This window comes from Pipistrellus hanaki (assembly GCF_964339955.1).
Source record: "Pipistrellus hanaki genome assembly, chromosome: 5".
Classification (NCBI taxonomy): domain Eukaryota; kingdom Metazoa; phylum Chordata; class Mammalia; order Chiroptera; family Vespertilionidae; genus Pipistrellus; species Pipistrellus hanaki.
The window spans coordinates 49,229,615-49,245,759 of NC_140507.1; the positions used below are offsets into that span (position 1 = coordinate 49,229,615).

At 44.8% G+C, this 16,145-nt stretch overlaps 1 protein-coding gene across 5 annotated transcripts in view; it reads right to left on the reverse strand.

Annotated features, from left to right (window-relative positions):
- NR3C2 (nuclear receptor subfamily 3 group C member 2) overlaps positions 1–15,579 on the reverse strand; it is a 285,459-nt gene extending 269,880 nt beyond the window's left edge. For 3 of the 5 annotated variants that reach the window (XM_084884901.1, XM_084884900.1, XM_084884897.1), the window contains exons 1-2: positions 12,698–13,023; positions 5,282–7,034 (exon numbers count right to left, since the gene is read on the reverse strand). In XM_084884901.1, the coding sequence (XP_084741027.1) occupies positions 5,282–7,032 (1,751 nt within the window). In that variant the 5' untranslated portion in view covers positions 7,033–7,034; positions 12,698–13,023. Of the gene's footprint in view, positions 1–5,281; positions 7,035–12,697; positions 13,024–13,651; positions 13,728–15,088 lie in introns of those variants that run through there. The other 2 variants (XM_084884898.1, XM_084884899.1) reach the window with 2 other exon arrangements.
- Positions 15,580–16,145: the final 566 nt, after the last annotated feature.

Sequence of the window (16,145 nt, forward strand, 5' to 3'; positions counted from 1 at the left end):
TATAAAATAAAACTCTTAAAACTGAAAATAAAGTCTATGCTTGACAAGTTTAAAACTAGAAATTCTAAAGTTTAAGATGAAGACATTACTCATTTAACATGCTTATATCTCCTGCACTTTCATTAATAAATATTGGAAAGTAGTCCACAAAAATATACAATTTAATGGCTATATTTAAACATAACCCAAGAGCCAATATTTCCATCTTGATTTGAATTTAGTAAATAAAATGATACATTATTTAGCCACAGAGCTGAAATTTTATCAGTAGATGAGTGATATGAACTTAAAACAACAGTTGAAAACCTGGGGGAAGGGTAGTATTATTTCAGGGGGGAAAAATTAATGTCATCAAAGCATTAGGGGAAGTGAAGTGTTACTCCTAAATCGCGGTGATCAATAGGACATCTGCTATTACTCTAAACATAACAAAAATAGAAAAGGTCAGACACACCCAGGACTTCGATATTGCAAAAGGCATCAAATCAATAAATAGTAAATATCCAGGTCCTCTTTCAGTGTGTGACCAGGATGAAATCTGCCTGAAGTTGAATACTTTTGAGTTGGTTTAACTGAAACCATGACTTTTATCAACTTTTTAAGGTACAATGTAAACAGTTCAAAATGTTTAGATCACAAAAGGTGGATATACTAACATATAAACCTAGGATACTTGTGATGTTAAAAGCAAAATGCATAAAAGCGCATTATACAGAGTGGTTTATGGATTAAAAAACACTAAAGTTTGCTGTTGTTTTTAAATAAAAGTATCACCACTCTTACCAGAAATACCACAGATGAATGAAAGTAAATGAATCATCAGGAGAAGCAAGTCTCATTTGAAGATCGTTTCTAATAATATTTAGAATACTAACCTGGAGGAATTCTAGGTATACTAGCAACTTCAGAATCAAAATATTATGAGACAAATAAAAAGAAAAGGACAATTCCATCTTTTCATTTCCAAATGACCTAAGTAATCCTTAATAGATTTATTTGTTATAGTAGGCACCAATAATCAATCAATCTCTCCCTCCACCCCAAACCCATCAACCTTTCATTCTTTTCATTACAAAAAGATAGTTACAGCTCAAGGGCTGACTTAGAACGTTTACTAAGAGACATGGCAATCTCTGTAACAAGCTTCTTAAATTCTGAAGGTTTGGGTTTATTATAGAAAGGGAATTTCATAAAAAACTAGGGGCATTTGAAAATAAACAATAATTGTAGGTTATTTACTAAATTGTTTCATTATATCATGAAAAAATGCAGTATATATTAAGATAAATACCTGACTACTTGTCTTGAAACCTAATGAAATATGCCCTTTGAAATAGTGAACTTTATATTCAAAAGTCTAAGTCTATGTTAGCACTGCGTTATGATGCTATCAAAGTGACTACCCCATCACCATAAACACCCAATATTATGCCAACAGAAAAACCTGTTTCCAAAAGGAATGGTGTAAATTAAAAGGATAAAAAATTCATAGTAAGTGTCAAATTTTGCAAAAAAAAAAGGATGATCTGATTTTTTAAATCCTGCTTTTCAAAATAAAATGATAGGTCAAGCCTACTGGCTTTTAGTTTTAAATGGTAAATGACTTTTCTATCTGGAATACCCTGGAAACTGCAGAGCTAGATTTGTAATTAAAACATATTTGAAACTATATTAGCAAATGTGTTAAGGGTGCAAACCCTTAGAGAGCATCTAGTTCAAGTCATTCTCTTTAAAATAAAGAAACTGAGGCTGGGAGATCTCATGACTCACTCAAGGTTAGTTTTGCAGTGTCCAAGCTGGCAGGGGAATGCCAATCTGCATGACACAGCGAGGTCCAGTGTCCACCGTGAGCTTTACATTCAGCTTTTGCCATAATTTACTTTACAGTGTGGCACTCAGACATCCATTTGCTGGAAATTATTAACAGACAGATGACTTTTGTCACCACTCTCACAGAATGCCCAGAGCCTGCAAAGTGCAACACACACTTCTCAGCCATTACTCATTTTTTTTGTCAGCTTGAAAATTTAATCTGGATTAGAATTATTTTTCTTATTTGAATAGGACACTCCTTCCTTGGCATAACAGCCAATAAGGCGAACACAAATAAAGTAATATCTTTCTTTTTTGTTAACTATCACTGGGTGTACACAACAGCAGAGACCAGGGATTTTCAACTTTTGGAACTCAAGACGCATTTCCTCTTCTAAAATATATTGAGGATACCAAAGAGCTTTGGTTCCTATAAATTATATTCATTTATCATGATTAGAAATTATAGCTAATGTTTATTTTAAATCATTTGAAAATAAGTCATTGTATGTTAACAGATACATTGTATGTGGTGATGTGATGATTTGGAACAAATATATAAATAAACTCTGGTCCAACACAGATATGTTGTTGGAAAAAGAAGGTCTTTTTTAATGGTCTTTTCAGATTAGTGCAGATATTATTCTTTGACACTACATTGAAAATTGACAGTAAGTAGTTTCTTAAAAGTGAGTTGCAATGTGGAATCTGAAAGCATGGATATCCCTGAACTTTTCTTACACTATTCCATTAAAATTCATTGGTCTATCTTCCATTTCCAATGGGTCTTTTTCCAATGCATAACTTCTGACCTCATGAAACTCCTGAGGTCTCAGGAACCTCAAACTGTATTTTGAGATCTACTAGAAAACAGTTTAATAGAATTCAACTAAAAGATAAAGAACGCTATAAAACCTACAGCAGTTCCACACTGCCTTGATCCTTTATAATCTTTAATTTATTAATTTATTCAACATTCTCTAGCATGGGGCATCATCATTATCTATTAAGAAATGGGCAAAACTATTGGATTTTTGGTCCAAAAGGCACAAAATAATGAAGCTTAGACGAGGTTAAATTAAATATTATAACATAGACTAAATTCTAGAAAAAGACCTAAATTTCCTCTGAGCTTTGAGCCTTTATGCTAAGAATGATCAAAAAAATAGATTTGGATAATATTCACCAGGAAAAAAACTATAACTAGTCATCTCTAAGAGACTTCAAATAACATTAGAGCTTTGATATTAATATTTTTGGAAAACATTAACTAGCACACAATACCAGCATATATGTAAATGAATACCCTCTGGCTTTACCCGTGGTTGGCAAACTGCAGCTTGCGAGCCATATGCAGCTCTTTGGCCCCTTGAGTGTGGCTCTTCCACAAAATACCACGGCCTGGGCGAGTCTATTTTGAAGAGGCATTAGAAGAAGTTTAAAAAATTTGGCTCTCAAAAAAAAATTTAAATTGTTGTATGGTTGATATTTGGCTCTGTTGACTAATGAATTTGCAGACCACTGGATTACACTAACACATACAGAATTTTAGAATACTCAAACCGGCACCAGATAACACCTCCAGCACCCACAAATGCAGGGTAAGTTCAAGGTCACTGATTCACAGTAATATGTTTCAGGCTAGGTAATCAGGAGGTGCTTCATGAGTCAACAAAAAAGCATAAATAGAAATGCAGTAGACAATGTCTAGTGCCTAATCATAAATTTTTAAATCAGAGTAGAACTTACTCATAAGAATTATCAATAAATAATCTTTAACTATGTACATAATACTCCTTAAAAATTTTGTCGAATTCCATTATCAGGAAGAAAAAGAAAACTAAAAAAAAAAAAAAAGGAAAGAATGTGAAAACAGCTTAGATTTAATCAAATTACCAGTGATAGCTAAAATGTATAGAAGGTATGCTTACAAACCAGGTGATATTCAAAGGGCTTCTCATAAATTAAATCTATTTAATTTCCTTTTTTCAGATACGAAAACCACAACCCAGAGAGGGAAAGGGAGGTGCTTCACCCAGGGCAGCCCTGCTCTTAACTACCAGGCTGCATCCCCTCAGACTAACTCACTGAAAGTAACATCGCTTACCTAAGTATCTACATTATGCACCAAATTTCCTTAAGTAAATCAGAGCACTAGCAGAACACGGGCTGAGTTTGGTTCTGATGAAAGCTAGGCTATCTACTGTGCCCTGTTAAAATCTGAATTTAAGAGAGAGAGAGGCAGCACTAAAATGTAAGAATGTATCTTTTATGGAATATCTGCTCCCATAAAAGCAAGAGGAGTCAGGTTTTAGACAATGATGAGAAAAAGAATGCACAAATTAAAGTTTTTTTGCTCTTGGTTTGGAAAAACAAAAACAAAATAGAAGGACAGAGACATAGGAATATACATATAACCTATGGCCTAGTCATATTACCCACAAAATTAATTGTTTAGGAAAATGTCCATATATTCCTAGATGCCAAAGGAACGAACTATATCAAATAAATCTGTTCTTTATAAGTCCAATAAAGGAATCATTTATTACAACCGTGTAATAAAAATAGTACTGAAGCAAAGTCCAATGCAAGCATTCATTATATAACTTAGAACCACCCTTTCGTCATATCTACAACCTCTTCTTTGTTTTTCTAAATATATACAGTATGCTATCTGCAATGAGGAAAGCCAAGAGATGTTTTACAGCAAGTTATGTATGTCTTCTTGCAGATCTTAAGTTATAAATATACCAATTCAAAACTGCAGTAACATAGTTCTCTTCCAATATAAGAAAGCAAGACTGTCCACTTAGTAATTTTAGCTGTGCTGAGTCTTTAAAAGCTCTCAAATGTTAAGGAAATAGTTTATTTATATTGAAAACCACAACTTACATACAATTAACCTAACCAGAAAAGGACAAGGAGAGTGGGGAGCTCGAGGGTAACAGATTTGAGGTTCAATTTCATTTTTCACAGCCAATGAAGTGATTAATAAAGAAAAAAAGAAAAAAGACAGACGGAAAAGAAGTCTAAAACCACAAAGAAACAAATTTAGAGCAATTTTAGTGAACCAGTATACAGCTAAAGAAAAAAAAATATATATATATCTGGCACTAGTTTGCTAAAGTAAACCTAGTAACAGGCAGCAGAAAACAAACTTTTTCCAAAGACCGACAACAGGCAACGTGGCAAACACCTATCCACACTCCTTCAAAATCAACACATCTGTTTTCTCAGAGGTTTTAAGAACTTTTTGTTTCTCCATTTTTAAAAAGCAATAACATTCTACCAACAAGCAGGGGGTGGGGGTGGGGGGGAATGACGACACTAAATGACCATCCTAAAAATATAAGTAAACCAGTAAACTGAAACGTGCTTCATTTGTCAACTGCAAATGAAATGCTAGCCTCTCCCATGTTATCAAAGCCATGATTTTCAACAGGAAGAAAGAAAAAAAAAGCCAACTTACTTGGATACATTTTCTGGAATGTACTCTAGGACCGGGTAGCCGTCGCTTCTCCGAGAGGCCAGGTCACTGTGGGATTTCCACGACTCCACTAAGGTGTTGACAGGAGGAAAGGAGCTCAGGTGTTGGAAAGACTGGTCTCGGGCCGCTCGCGAGAGAGAGATGGTACCTTGAGCACCAATCCTGTAGTGAAAGGACTGTCCACCCGAATTCACACCGACGATGGCGGAGGACGGGATGCTGGCCTCGGGGTAGTAGCTCCCGTCGTCTGGCTCCTGCTTGATGCCCACGGGGAAGCCGCTGCCTTCGCAGCCGCCGTCGAAGCCGGGCACGGGCGGCCCTAAGATTCCTGATAGAGAGTAATAGTCTTTGTCATCCATAAAGGAAAAGTAGGAGCTATCCATGAAGGGAAACGGGTTCACGGATGGATTCCCTTTGAAAGAGGTGCCCGAACACGAATGCTTGGCCGATTCCTGCTTGATTGGTACTGAGAACGGGGAAGCGGGCGTTGTCTTGCTGTGTCCTCGTAGACACGAGCTGCTGAAAACCCCATCTGGCTCCGGCTTTATGTACGGGACGATGTGCAGCTGGCCGGTCACACCGTTGGAGGTGGCAGTCTCCACTTCTTCCGTCTTGGGGAAGGAGGCCTCGTGAGCACTTTTCTCTTGTGTGTCCGGACTGGACACGGCGTCCCGGGCCGTCCCGGGTCCCAGGGGGGTGCCCGACGCCGTGTAGCTGAAGGCGTTGCTCCCGGGGCTGCAGATGGAGCCCACGGTACTAGCCGTGGGGCTGGAGAGCGTGGATCTGTTATTGGTGTTGGAAGGGCTGGACACGGAGCACCTGGAGTTGTGGACGTTGGCCGGGCTGGACACTGCAGATCGCAGAGGGACGTTGGGGCTGGAGACAGGAGATTTCACGCTGCAGTGACTCGGAGGGCTGGACACGGGGGATTTCCTGCTACTTAATGGGCTGGAGAGGGGCGAGCCCACGTTGCTGGCATGCGCCGGGCTGTGCGACCTGGAGCCGCGGGTCTCGATATTCGGGGAGCAGGTGAGGGGGGTCCCCTGGGTGATGGGGCTGTGCACTGTGAAGTTGCCGAAGCTGGCCGAGGTGGAGGACACGGAGCTGAGGCCAGCGGGGCTGCATGCTGAGGATGCCATGGTCAGAGGGCTGCAAACAGACGAGCTCTTCTCGTGACACAAGAGGGGGCTTTTGACAACCGTGCGCATGACCCCGCCATTCACCGAGCTCCCGGAGTCAGCCATGAGCGGCCGCAAGGGCCTGCTCATCCCCACGGCGGAAGGACAATGGCCGTTTTCTTTGTAAAATTTCACCAGCTGTTCAACGTTCTGGTAGATCTTTGCCGGACTCACGCTTCCTTGCTGGTTCTGCGGGTCATAGGGGTACTCGGCATCTCTGATGGAATCCATGTAGAGGCCCATGGACTCGGCTACAGTCACGGAAAGTTCCTTAGATTCCAGCTCGGTTTTAATTTCAGATGTTAAAATCCCGGGCCGATTGCTGTCTAGCTGAAGGCAGGGGAGTAGTTCAGGTTTTTCGTGGCTGCTTCCTTGAGTACTGTTGTTTGGAATAGCACCGGAAACACAGCTTACGTTGACAATCTCCATGTAGTTGCTCTCATCGGTCCTCTCGGCAGGCCCCAGGGATGAACGGTCCACGGCCTGAGAAACTTGACCCCACCGTCTTTCCATATCTAGACCTTCGGGGAGACTGTGGTAGCCTTTGGTCTCCATAGCTAACAAATAAATTTATATTAAAAAAAAATTGAATTAGAGTCATTTATAACATCACTCTAACATTATTCTTAAATTCCACTTACTAAGCCAGCAATTTTCAACGGGTGTGCTGCAAGATTTTTTAAAACATGCAATGCCTGACTATTTTGTCAGGGGCACTGACTTTTTTCTGTTTGATCATCAAGTAAAAATATGACAACAGCCAACACAACAACAGCTGTCCAATGTGAATGAATCAAAATTATATATATATATTTTTATCAGATAGAAAAAAATATAACATGATTTTGGGTGTGCCACAGAATTTTAGTAATTAGTATGTGTGCCAGGAGATGAAAAAGGTTGAAAATCACTGTACTAAGCTATAAGTGCATATTCTACTTATTATAAGAAACACTTGTATTAAAATTGTTACCTGTCTAGGTGCTAATACAACAGAGCACTGACTATAACTTGTCCAGAAGCCAGACTATAAGAAGCAATTATAAGAAACTATTTTTATCCAATAAAAGTAACACATTTCTATAATACAGCCCCTAGAGTTTACAAAGAATATTTACAAATGTTAACTTATTTAATATTTAAAGTAATCCTGGGGACCATGCGGTAAACAAAGAGGAAACTTTGAGGACTCAGTGAGGTAGGTGGCTTGCCCAAGGTCAAAGAGGTAAGTGACAAAGGCAGGTTTAAAACGAAATATTCTAACTCCAAAGCCTTTTGAATCTTTGGGGTATATGGAAGATACTTTCCATATCTAAAACATGGCTTTATTAAAAATAATAAGAAAAAGGTAATCAATGCTAACATTTCCCAATATAAAGTTATGGAGTAAATTAGCACAGGAGAAAAAAAAAAAAAAACAGTAAGATTGATTGTGATCAAGATAAATGAATGTCAAGTCTAAAAAGTAAAGATTCATCTATCCGGATTAATTAATTAATTAAGATGGGCCAAAGCTCAGAGAGGCTATGTCGGGAATGGCAGAGCTCTTCTCTGCATTTCAGTCCTGGTGAGGACTGTGATGGGCACCCTGACCTAATGGTGTTCCTCTTGCTACAGAGATTCCTGGCAGACAGACAGTTTCAGTCTCCACTCTAAATGGAAGAAGTTCAAGGTGGGTCCTGACAACTTACGTGGTCATCCATTCAACAAACACCCAGGGTGTGCTACATCCTGGGCCTACAGCCGGTCACTGACTCTATAGTGATAAAGAAAACAGGCACCATCTCCATCCTCAGAGAGCCCAGAGGATTACTGTAGATATACAATCACATCCATTGGCTCTCTCTATGTTTCACTGACATAATTATTGTAATAGGCTATATGTATATAATTCTTATGCACCATATAATTCAATGCGATATTATAAGCCCTTCACAAACATTAACTCATTTACCCTTATTAATATAAACAATCCTTTAAGATTGGTAAAAGTATTACCCAAATGATACAAGTGGGGAAACCGAGGCATGGGGCACACAGCTAAGTGGCAGAACTGGAATTTGATCCCACGTCCCTCCCTCCATAAGGTTATCTCAACTTGGCACCGCTGATCTTTTGGGCCTGATAATTCTTTGTTGTGGAGGTCTGCCCCATGCACTATAAGATGTTTATCATATCCTTGACCCTTTCCCACTAGATGCCAGTAGCAGTCCCAAAAATGTCTGGACATTGCCAAATGTTCCCAGAATGGAGGGAGGGAGAGAATACCTCCCACACTCACCACTGAGAACTACCACAATAAAGAAAACTAACTTATTATGAGTAAAACTTTCATTTGCACACTGCACTATATAAACCTCCTAAAATTATTATGCATTCATTTTTCAAATCCTTTTGGTTGTGTAAACAAACTATGACCCAAATTAAGTTCCTGATCTTAAACGTGCTGTTTCTGCAGATCTGGGCACAAACATGGCTTTCGGCCTCTCATCCTTCCTCCCGCTTCGCCACTCACATCTTCATCCTTCCTACCTTCCTCTCATTAAAGAGAGGCTAGGAAGTCCTTGTGTTACAGAACTGGTATTATAACTGATATGCAAAAATGATGATGACTCTACCAAATAAATTGGCAATAGCTATGAGAAGGCTCTGCAATGACATTTAATGCCCAAATTGTATGCATATTATAACTACCTCTAACTTTTCTGTATTCTACAGGAGAATGTAAGGTCCCAGAAGGCAGGAGATTTATAAATTTCACCACTGCATCCCAAGCTAATAGCATAGTGAAAAAAAAAAAAAAAAAAAAGTGAACCATTATAATCAATACTCACTAATTTATGACCATAAATTAAAACCTATCTATTATGTAGCCTCCTTTTACTTAAGGAGCATTATTCTATAAATTCCTAATCACAGAACCTTGGAAAATAAGTAAACTACAGAGGCTGAGGTGGTTATCTGGTAACTCTGGCAAAAAAATAAAAAAATAAAATAAAAAATAAATAAAAAATAAATTAGTAAGAATAAAAGCCAAGCAAACGTTGAGAAAAACCACACCTCACAACAACTACCCAGTATAATGGGATAGAAATGGCTACCACTGGCATTTTCTCCTTTTCTAAAAAACCATTTAGTCATAGTCATAGGTTGAAAAAGACCAGTAAACATTATGTGCTTTTCCAACTTCTACCTGAGAAAATTCTGCCCTCCCCATACCAAACTTGAAGGGATGTACATCTAAGATATAGATGTTTTGGCTCCAAATTCATTCAACACCACAAGTAACAAGGCTGTCTATTCGTGTTCAAAACTGAGCACCTTCTGTGTATCACCACTCACCCCTCAACCCAGTCCCTACACCCATGGCCTCTGTCCAGCAAACTGCACCACCCTCTGCACAGACGCCTGGAACTCACCCTTGCCTAAGCACCTTTCCTACAGGCCTGCACCGACCCACCCCTTCCCACTGCCACAGGACAGCCTCTTCCTCTCCCCAGGTCCCGGGAAACAGGCCTATCTTCCCTGCATCTGAAGGGAAATCTCCATGCAAATCCCTCTACAGAATTCCACAGTTTAAAGTCTCTTTCGGGAAGGATGATCACGTACTGCCTGTTTAAAGGTTCCCTGTGGAAATCTGCATGCTAACACTCGGACAGCTCCACAGGGCAGAGACCTGTTTCCCTCGGAATCCAGCATTCCCTAGGGGCCACTGCGCCCTTCCTGCACAGAACACCTACTGATATTCCAAGGAACGTTTTTTCATCACTTGCCCGAAAGTTGGAATCACAGCTCAGGTTTATGAATTTATGTGAAGATGTGAAGAGAATCTATATGGGAGATGGTGGGAGAGGACAATCTTAAACTGAAGGCAAGCACCTTATCAACTAACATCACGCAGCTGACCACAACTTTCCAAGTCCTGGTTAGCCATCCTTAAACTACCTTAAAAGTAACGTAAGATATCCCTGCATTTCACTACGTTATTGACAGGGCTATCATTATAGAATTTGCAACAGGCTTTGCTGAAATCCAAATTAGCTTTGCAGGTACTCTCATCTATCAACCTAATGCAACTCTCCACAAAAAAAAAAAAAAAAAAAAAAAAAAAAAAAAAAAAAAAAAAAAAAAAAAACAGAGTAAAGGTTGGCAACAGTCAAACAGAAAAACAGAGGACATCAAGCATCTGCATGCGTGGCTTCCGCTGGAAAGACTTTTAAAGATCAGATGTTTTTCAAAAAATAGTTTTATTGAAATATTTTACTCTGAGTTCTCCCTATTATTTTAACTCAACTCCTCTGTAAAGAAATGTATCCGGTTAGAGAAATTTATTTCCTATGTTGTCCAGGAAACCCAAGTTGTTGTCCTTTTGGAATTGGCATAATGACCATGATGGTTTCAAGAGAATTTCGGTCAACTGCAACTTACTAGTGAATACTAAAAATACTAGTTGGTGAATATGATTCTCATAGAACTTACCAGCCACAGGGTAAAGGGTCAGTTTTTTATTACTAGCCTATAGGATACTGGTATAGAAACCTAGCTTATATAAAATGAAATTTGTCTCCCTTACAATGAGGATTACAACAGAGACCTTTTCTGGACAAAGTAAAAAAAAAAAAAAAAAAAAAAAATTAGAACCCTTTAATTTTCATGCAAATGGCTTCTCCACAAAACATAATGGAAATTTCACATAAGAAAGGTAAGGGCAAGCTCTGCTAGAAGTTCTACCTTAAGCCATATGTATGCTCTTAAATATCATTTTTGCAAAGGAAAAAATCTGACTGTAAAATTTTACGTCTTATACCCTGTATTAAATTGTCCCTTTCCATAAGGAAGTAGTTTTTTTTTCAGAAATATTAACAAAGACTCCTGCAAATGTTTATTTTATCTGAAAACATTTTCACTTTTAATATTCCCCAATAGCTCCATTTTAAATGCATCATGTTCTATAGTTATTTCACTATAACATGGCATCTAAAAGACCAGACTCTTAAGAATTTCAGTTTTCACTGGTTGCATAGTTGTCAGTTTGTTGTATGTAACTATTTCTCTGTCATCCCCACTACAGAACCATGATTATGCCCCCCTCCTTTACAGATGAGGTAAATGATAGAAACCTGCCCAAGGTCACCTAAGAGAGCAGGAGAACCAGTTAGAACCGCGCACACCTGATTTCTATTCACTTGCCTAATTCACTGAGCCACCTGATCTTTCCAAAATCCCCAAACAAAACTACTACTTCTCCCTTAAAGGAAAAAGCTCCCCTTTAGATTTAAAAAAAAAAAAAAAAAAAAAAACTTCTCTCCTAGGCCATTTCCATGAGAGCATGCCATGAAGTCAAACATAAAATTAAAACTTCGCAGCAGAACTTCGCAGATGGAGAAGGCTGTCATCATTATAATGTACATATCATCAATAACAGCACCTGGAGAAATGGAGATGGTGCATTGGGGATTCAGCACGTTCCTAAATTTGCCTGCTATCAAGTAAAAGTTTTCCTAACTCCTATGAAATAACAGTTAAAAGCGAGGGTGCCATAAACCATTACGGTTTAAACCTGATTTTTAAAAATTCAGTAGGAAAAGCCATGCACCTAAATCCAGTAGAAGGGTATGGGTGCCACCCAAAGCAGCTTCATCCCTTACCCCCTGCCTTTAGAATGCCAACTGATGCCATGGAAAGAACAGCTCTCTCAAGAGTTTCATGAATGCCAAGGAATGGGGAATTCACGGATTTCCAGAGCCTCCCTCACGCAGGAGATCTATTAGGATCCTTATCTCCTTCAGCTGCCCTTAATAAGCTACCCCTCCAGCTATGATTTGGGTGTTTCTGCAATGGATAGAGGAGAGACATTATTATTCAAAAGGTCCTTTAAAAGAAAAAAGTGTACAAGGCGAAGGACCCGAAATTCATCCTGGGGAAAAAAGAGAAGGGTGATGATAGACCTCCCACTGCCAAAAGCGGCTGAAAGCCGCTCGTTAGAGGGCATTTCTCCAAAGTGGCCAAACTTTCCCAAAATAGTCCTCTGGCGGCCAAAGCGGGGGGGGAGGAAAAAAAAAAAGTGGAAAACCAAAACAAAACAACAAGCATACAGCCCCAGACCGGCTTGTGCCTCCGAATTACGCAGCCACTTCTCCCGGCAAAGTGCACGCTCCCGCGCCGCGGCCGCACGCCCGGGCCGGCGAGCGGCAGCCCCGCCGCGCACCCCCACACACACCTGCCTCGGCCGGGGTCCGTCTCCGCGTCTACCTGTTGCAGCTTTCGCCAACGCTACGACACTCCAGCTGCGGAGCCCCCCCAAATCCAACCACATCCAGGCCAGCGGGCTGCCGCTCCCCTGTAGCGGGAGCGCCCGGGGAGGCAGCGAGGCTCCTGCACCCAGGTGACGGCTGCACGGGCTTCCTCCCGCAGCCTGAAGTTGGCTCGCGTCTCCCCCGTCCAATGACACCCCGGGCGCGGAGAGGCGGAGAGGACCCGGCAGCGGGGCCCGGGGTAGGAGCGGGGCTTGGGGCGGGCAAAAATGGGGAGGGAGAGAGGAGAGAGAGGGCGGGTCGAAGCCCGGAGGGGGGGGGGAGTGGGTCGGCTCCAGCTCCTTTTAAATGCGGGTCACATGTCCAGATAAAGTTCAGGTTGATATCCCGCCCCCCTCCTGAGCGATTGGCCCAGGGGGAAGCAGAGCTCCACGCTGCCTGGGCGAGGGTGGCTTCTCATTGGGCAGTCGCGGCTGTCAGTCACCGGGAGGACGACAGGACTGATACAAAGTTGCTGCGACACAGCCTGGACTGGCAGCTCCCTTAAAGCCGCAGCTGCGGCGGGCTTTTTGGGGTGCGGAGCGGCGGCTACGACACCGGGCAGGAGGTCCCTCCTCCGCACGCTGACACCCTTCCCCCCTCCCCGCGCTCAGCCTCCCCTTGCCATCTGGCTCTCCTGCCGACGCTGAGCTCTCCGAAAAGACGTGCAAAGTGTGGTGGTGACGCGTAAAAGTCGGCTTTTCCGAGAGCCAGTCCAGGTGCAACCCCCTCGCGCTCTCCACCTGCGGCGCCAGGTGACCGGCAGCCCCGGCCCGGACGCCGCCCTCCGCGGCCGCGCGCAGGGCAGGGCTCCCTCCCGCGGGGGCTGCACCGACCCCCGCGGTCCTCTCCACGCCCCTCTCCTGGGTCTCCCCAGTTACCTCTCAGCAGAGCAGCCGCAGCGGCTGCTGCCAGCCTGCAAGAGGAGGATCACGTTCCCACTTGATTTGAATTTCCTTGTTTTAAACCGTGCAGGAAAAGTGGGTGCTTTCAGCGTAGCCGAGCCTTTTAAACACAGCCTCCCACCCACTTCCTCACCCCCCCCATCCCCAACCAAAAAAAAAAAAAAAAAAGTACCAGGGTCAAGAGCTGCTGCGCTCTCTCCTTATAATTCTGTAACTGTACTTACTACTCAGTGTTGGATTTTTCCACTAGTTCCATTAGGAAGGAAAGCCTTCCATGGAGGACAGTCACTTCTTTAGAATGGGTGGGAGTGGTGCAGATAATTGGGGGGGGGGGGACATACAGAACAGGGGGAAGGAGCCCAACTATTTTCGAAGGATACACAGCATCTGCAAGAAGACATTTCCAATATTCCCTCCAACCGCCCGCCCGCCCCTACCTCAACTCTCCTCCCGCCCACTCAAACTCTGGGCTTCTTAACTTCGATATCTAAGCAGGACTTGGAGAGTCGGCAGACAAGGCTCGGTTTTAGGCTCCCCGCTGGCTCCCAATCAGCGCCAGTGACGCACACCCCTAAATCTGGTACCCGGGCCCTCGGCGACCTGCCCGCCTGCAGCCCGCAGCCGGGCGCCAGCAGCTGCCCAGCCTCCCGCCTCACCCTCGCCCCGCGCCCGCCTAAGTCGTGGGGAAGGCGCTCGCCCTGCGCCCAAAGGCCCCTCTCCGCCTGACGGTTAGTGAAGCTTCGAGATTTCAGACCCTGGAAGCAAGAAGACTCGAACTTCCAGCCATTCCAGGCAGGGAAAACTCCCTGCTAGCGGAGGCGACAGGGACCGCGCGGGAGGGCTGGTCCCGAAGCCCACTCAGATGTCCGGCATCCCCCTGCGCAGAGCGACCCCCTGCGTCCCAGCTGCCGGGAGTCCCCGCCGAGTGTCCCCACTCTCCCGAGGGGCCCGCTGTCACCCGCGCCCTCCCAGCCCGGCAGCTCGGGGCGCCGATCGCGCTCGGGCGGAGCGCGGGGGGCAGCGGGAGCGAGGGGAGTCCCGGAGGAACCGGCGCCCGGGCACACGGGGAAGCGGCGGCGGCCGCTCAGCCTGCGCTGCCAAATTATTCATTATTAAAGGAATGGCCGTGCCTGTTTTACTAAGTTTTTTTTTTTCCCCTCCTTTACGGGGAGAGCCCATTTTGCCCTGGATCTCAGCTTCTTGCAAAATCTAGGTTAGGACGGTGCAGAGACGACAGCCCCTGCGATCGCTCGCTTTGCCCGCGCCCAGCAACCCTGCCCAGAGGCGGCCAGGCGGGCACCCAGTCTCCTGCCCGCAGCCCACCTCTGCGTGGACCCAGCCTTCACCAGGGTCGCCCCTGAGCTGGCCGGGTCCCCTCCCGCCGCTGTCAGTGCAGTGACTCGCTGCACTCACCTTTTCTAGGACATGGTAGGGAGGCTGGGACGCGGGTGGAGGGAGGGGGGGTGGCAGCGAGACTCCCGCCGCCGCCGCCGCCGCCGCCGCCGCCGCCGCCACCAGCAAGTCCAATATGGGCAGATCGGCAATAGCGATGGAGAGGATGGTAATCCCGGCGGCCGCCCTTCGGACGGTGGGTAGAGCGATAGAGCAGTGGTGTTGTCACCCGGCAGGAGCAGGCGAGGCGCCGGTGCCAAATGGCTCCGAGGGGGACGCGGGCGCCCGCGCGCCCCCAGCAGCGGCGGCTGGCCTCGGGCGGGCCTCTCTCTCTCTCTCTCTCTCTCTCTCTCTCTCTCTCTCTCTCTCTCTCTCTCTCTCTCTCTCTCTGGGGCGTCTGGTCTCCCGGGCGTTGACAGCGGCCCTGGGAGCCTGGGAATTCCTCGGGGTGATCCCGAGTCCACTGCCCCGAAGCGCGGCTCTCCGCGCCCCCTCCCCAGGCCCGGGGTGGCCAGTGACAGCTTGGACGTCGGAGTGTGTGTGTGAGTGTGTGTGTGTGTGTGTGTATGTGAGTGTGTTTGTGAGAGTGTGTGAGAGAGTGTGTGAGTGTGTGTGTGTGTGTGTGTGCGCGAGTGTGTGTGTATGTGAGTGTGTTTGTGAGAGTGTGTGAGAGAGTGTGTGAGTGTGTGTGTGTGTGTGTGAGTGTGTGTGTGTGTGTGTGTGTGTGTGAGTGTGTGTGTGTGTGAGAGTGTGTGTGTGTGTGAGATGGGGAGGTCGTGAGGGGAGCTCTGGGCGCCGCGGCCCCCTCCGGGGGTCAAGCCCTCCCCAGCTGGAGAAGGTAGCAAAGCGCACAGCCACCGCCTGGTGGGAGACGGGCTAGGGGTGCCAGGGGCCGCCCTCCCACCCAGGCTTCAGGTGGGGAGGAGGCCAGGAAAAAGACGGAACCCCAGTGCACGGAGCACCCTGCCCCTCACTCGAGGCTCCCCTCCCCCCCAAAGTCTGGCCCTGCCTCAGGCCCCAGCCCCAGGTGCAGTTCCCAGCTGCGGGGGGCCGCGCGGACGCCGGGCTACTCTTCGGG